General features: G+C 39.9%; 1 protein-coding gene across 1 annotated transcript; it reads left to right on the forward strand.

Annotated features, from left to right (window-relative positions):
- The first annotated feature begins 2,510 nt into the window (after nucleotides 1–2,510).
- Nucleotides 2,511–4,111, forward strand: LOC311053462 (galectin-5-like). Its single transcript, XM_084068998.1, has 4 exons — nucleotides 2,511–2,557; nucleotides 2,784–2,872; nucleotides 3,300–3,444; nucleotides 3,596–4,111. The coding sequence occupies exons 1-4, from the start codon at nucleotides 2,540–2,542 to the stop codon at nucleotides 3,746–3,748; spliced, it is 405 nt and encodes a 134-aa protein (XP_083925124.1). The 5' UTR covers nucleotides 2,511–2,539; the 3' UTR covers nucleotides 3,749–4,111.
- The last annotated feature ends 1,106 nt before the right edge of the window (nucleotides 4,112–5,217 follow it).

The raw sequence follows: 5,217 nt of genomic DNA on the forward strand, positions 1-5,217 counted from the left end.
AGACTCATTTAAGTTGAATTGCAAAAAACATGACTCAATCTATTCCGTTTCCATGGCTCTCTCTCTCTCTCTCTTCAATCTATTCCGTTTCTATCTTCAATCTATTCCGTTTTCATGTCTCTCTCTCTGTCTCTTCAATCTATTCTGTTTCTATCTTCAATCTATTCCGTTTTCATGTCTCTCTCTCTGTCTCTTCAATCTATTCCGTTTCTATCTTCAATCTATTCCGTTTCCATGTCTCTCTCTCTTCAATCTATTCCGTTTCTCTCTCTCTCTCTCTCTCTCTCTCTCTCTCTCTCTCTCTGAGGGTCGGCCATAGCTGAGTGGTTAGTGAGCCCGCCTAGGGAGCCAGAGGCTCTGGTTGCCCCAGGTACGTCTCTCTCTCTCTCTCTCTCTCTCTCTCTCTCTCTCTCTCTCTCTCTCTGAGGGTCGGCCATAGCTGAGTGGTTAGGGAGCCAGAGGCTCTGGTTGCCCCAGGTACGATTCCAGGCCAGGTCAGCAAATGTGTCGATGAAATGAAATTTGTCCCTGAGCAAGACTCTTAACCCCTAATTGCTCACAGGCCCTCATTGGAAACAAGACCGCAAGGACTTTCATGAACTGACCTGTTAAAGGAATTATCATTTCTCTTTCTCTCTCCTGGCCCCGTATTATCGCTGCTTGCAGCTATATTTGCCCTTGTTGCTCTGTCACCACTCTCCCTTCGCTCTATGAACTGTTTTAGTGGTGGAGGTGCAAGCCCATTTAAAACCTTAAAAATGAGACAGGCATCTGAAAATGTTTAAAGCTATCAAAATGAAATAAATTATACCTTTGAACTATATGGCAATGGTGGTAACGGTTGCGTTTTTGATCAAGTGTTTTTAATGTCTGTTTGTAAAGTGATTCTATGGGTTTGAGAGTTGTTAGATTTGTCTGTGACCAGGTTGTGAAGCAGTATGTGATGTGTGAGAAAATCATAGCATGCATGAAGATTTTGGCTGTGTCTGTTGTTAGATACGGTCTTATGTGCCTGAAATTAGACAGATTGAATTTGATTGTGTTGGCTACATTTTTAATGTTTTTTAAAATAGGCCACGTCCGATTTTATTTAATTTAGTTGGCTTATGACAAGGGATAGCCTAAAAATGTGTAGAATAAATAAAAGATTTGCGTTAGAGCCTGCGTTACATTTATTGGCAAGGCACCAGACTGGTGGCTTGTGTAAACAAACCGACGTGTGATTCCAAATGCAAAAAAATAAAGATAACTGATAGTAGGGGGAATTATGTGAAAAATCATTACGCGGTGAATACAGGCATGACATTTGGCACACATGTAAACTGTAAACATAGAAACATAATTTGGTGCAAATGTGTGTGCATGTCTGTGTGTAGGGGACACAGAGAAACTGTCAGAACCTTGCCTAAAACATCCGGGACAACACTCCATACGTCCCAGACTTCTAAACTGTGGAACAAACTCCCCATTGCAGTTAGAACTACAGACCAATTTTCTGCCGTAATCTGAAGACTCCTCAGACTCCACTTTAGCCTGTAGCACTTGACCTAGCCTTGACGACCATGCAGTCTTATGCAAAGGTTAAAATGTAATTTCCTATAGTTTGTATAGTTTCAATGTAGGCCTACAGATCTTTTTTGTTTTTTGATATTGCACTGTTTAGACTGATGCTAGGTTCTTGGTTGACCTATGATCCTATTACTGAGGCACTACACCGTCTCTATGCATTTGATGTACGTGTTTACCTTGTTTATTGTAAATCATGCTGGATTAAGAGCATCTGCTAAATGCTTAAATTGTAAATTGTACATTTTAGGTCTGTTTTGCAAACCATACATTATGGTACTACACAGGCTTATGAAACATATTTGTTCACTTAATGGGAGAAAACTGAAGACAAAAGATTAAATGACTAAGTTACAGAAGTGTTACATTTTATCACCAACTTCATGTCATGGTGGACTGGAAACAAAAGTCAGCCTGGGAATATTAATTACAGCGGCCCTCATATTTGTGATTAAAGAAATAATAATAATGATAAGTAGTGAAAGCTCATCTGTCAATCAAATAAATACAATAAAATAAATACAAACTAAAGGGCCCCAGCATGATAATCTATAGGGCAAGACCCCTATGGTCTTCTTTACAAACCAGTATTGTACTGCACATGGCTTATGAAACTATCTCATATTTTGACAAAAGTGAGCAGTTACAGAAGTGGTCAATTTCATCATCAACTTTATGTTGAAATTTGTGGACCAGTAAATCATATTTCACACTAGATATACTGTAAATGTTGCTAAATAGCAGAAGTGGTTCTCTGACACATGCAATGTTCGAATCCAGGTTGTGTTAGAATTAGAATGTCGGAATAATAGGGGGGCCATTAGGGCTGTCTTTCAACTGGTGTTCTCAAGCAGGTTGGAGGGCAGGGTGCCAACAGGAATGGTTTACACCCCTATAGGATACAATATAAATAGAGGAGTGAACTGTAGTCTGTACCCATCTCTCACCAAGAATTTAACTCTACTCTGCAAGAATGGCATCCACTTTACGAGTACGTACTGTCTGTCTGTCTGTCTGTCTGTCTGTCTGTCTGTCTGTCTGTCCGTCCGTATATAGCCTACATATATACAAACATACATACACACGTACGTACATACGTACGTGTACATACATACATACATACATACATACATACATACATACATACATACAACTCAAAACAATGAAATTACTGAATAAATTGCATTATTAATATTTTATTCCTCATGTGCCCTTAGGACGTGCCATGTAAATATCCGCTGCCTAAGGGATTCACCAACGGCAACACCATCCAGATCAGAGGCAAAGTGCGAGTTGTAGCTGAAAGGTGCATAAAGCATGACATTAGCAATACTAGCTTATATGTGCAATACAATATGGCTGTTTGTTTGTCTAAGGGAATATAGATAGCTGACAATTTTATTTCCCAGAGACTCTAGCTGTACTGTAACCACCCGTTACTTGGTTTACCGGAGTCCCTCAGAGTCAGGGCTGTATACCAGTGACTTTTTTTTTTGTTCTATATCTTTGCTGAAAATAGCCAATCGTGTTGTGATGCGTTGTGAGCTTGTAGATTATATATGGATGCTGGGGTTTAAGTGGTTAATGTTGCAACATCAAGTTTTGTCTCACAATCAGCAACAACTCATAATATATGATCCCTTATGTGAGCACTTCTTATCTGCAATAAGACATGTGTATGATGATAAACTCATCATTGTGGAAGAAAGTTGTTAACCTCATGTTCATTTTAGCTTCACAGCAGTTCAGCTTGATTTCCCCGATGGGATCGCATTCAAAATGATTGTGGATTTCGTCAACAATCAGGTGATATGCAGCAGTTCCAAGGGTCCAACCATGCATTATCCAAATCCCATCAAAAGAGGAAACAAATTTGAGGTAGGCTACTGTACTGTATAGCCTTTTTCCCCCACATAGTTCATGTGTAAATACTTGCAAGGCCTTAGATTTAACCATATTTGGCCTGGTCATTGCAATAGTGAGTGCTAGTTTTCAGTCCCTAAAATTCATACCAAGATGTCTGTTTTAGATTACCCTCCTTGCCGAAGTTAACCTGTACAACATCCTGATCGATGGTAATCAAGTGTTCAGCTACAAGTACAGCACCGATGCGTTGACCAACTTCCTGGAGGTGTATGGTGATGATTTGGTTCCTCAAGTGGAAATTACGCTGAACTACTGAATACAGATGTAGCCAAAGGCCAAACATGTCGACTAATAGATTAGACTATAGTCTATATCTTTGTGTGATGCAAATGTTTGGATAATAAAGCATTTGTTATCCTTGATTGATCCTTGATGATTGCTTTAATTGTTGTGCAATAGGAACACTGTGATAAAATCAATTATCACAAGGATATACAGTAAATGTCTGGAAAAACTAAATAAAGCACTTCAATAAAGTGTATAATGTGAATAATAAATGTGTCTTTCTTACCTTATCAAACCACAACATTGGTCATTTTAAATGTGTAATACAAATGGAGTGGGTGGGACCTTAAGGCACCTCAGAAAGTTATACATGGAACCAATAGGGTTCCAGGCCTCAACATTAAAGCTGCAATCAGGAACTTAATTTAATACATAAAATGTTATTTTAACCAATATACAAAAAGTACGGTAGAGTATATTGACTAGCACATCTGCTGTCTCCCTGCTCTTCCATTGAGAAATGTAGACCCTGGTGTCAGTTAGGACACCTATACTGGTTGAAAAATAGCACTGCCGGAAGCTCATAAGCAATATCATCCTTTTAGCAGCGATTCAGTCTTGAAAGAGCGGTAGATATTTGGTCTCCTATAGACCCGGGTTCTAATCTCGGTTAGAATAAAAAAACTAATTGCAGCTTTAAGGGTTGTCCTTTTCTGGGACAAGTAGAACTAGACGCGTCGCAATTGGCAATTGCAAAGTGTGGTTGCGCCGACGCCGGTCGGGACTCGAGCAATACGCCGGGAGGAATACCGTCGGAGACCGCGCCAATTACATTGTCACGTCACTCCTGAGATCGCTTGCGTTTCATTTTGAGAGGATCGATCCCCCCAAAATAAGGTTTTTGCATCAAACGGTTACATTTTGAGCATTCGTGGCGCCCCCTATGGATCAAAGTGGAAATGCTTTTGGGGATTGGTTTAGTATACCACCCTCGACATGTGATTCAAATTTGGGATTGACCGGACGTTTCGTTCGTGATTTATGGCATTTTTGGTCAAACGGGCCCCTCCCGCTAAATTTGGAAGCCATTTACGGACGGACGGTACGGACTATCAAAATTCCGCTTGGATAGGTTTATCGCATGGGTCCATAGATCACATGTACCGATTTGTGTGAGATTGGGAAAAAAATTGTAGGAAAAGGAGCAAAAAGTGTGTTTTGAAGAAAATTCAAAATGGCGTAAAATCTATCCTGACGCAAATGGGCGTGGCCTATATAGGGAGCTGCGTAATGACCCAAGGAATCTAGGGAAAAAGAAATTTTGATTTTACGACTTACGGTTCAAGAGTTATAGGCCAAAAGGTAAAGTGGGCTGTTATAGCGCCACCATGTGGCCGACTGGTGTGATTATTTTCATAATAATTTCGCAAAAAACTATTAACCTCCCCTCCAAATCTTGTAACTGTAGCCCTTACGGTTTCCGAGAAAAAAGTACTTGAA

The sequence above is a fragment of the Gymnoscopelus microlampas genome, assembly GCF_963454915.1.
Source record: "Gymnoscopelus microlampas genome assembly, chromosome: 10".
In the NCBI taxonomy this organism is placed as follows: Eukaryota; Metazoa; Chordata; class Actinopteri; order Myctophiformes; family Myctophidae; genus Gymnoscopelus; species Gymnoscopelus microlampas.

What these genes read in the sequence shown, in the direction of transcription:
- LOC311053462 (XM_084068998.1), top strand. An exon ending in GTGCGAGTTGTAGCTGAAAG is followed by an intron (nt 2,873 to 3,299) that starts GTGCATAAAGCA and finishes TGTTCATTTTAG; the next exon opens with CTTCACAGCAGTTCAGCTTG. An exon ending in AAAGAGGAAACAAATTTGAG is followed by an intron (nt 3,445 to 3,595) that starts GTAGGCTACTGT and finishes TGTCTGTTTTAG; the next exon opens with ATTACCCTCCTTGCCGAAGT.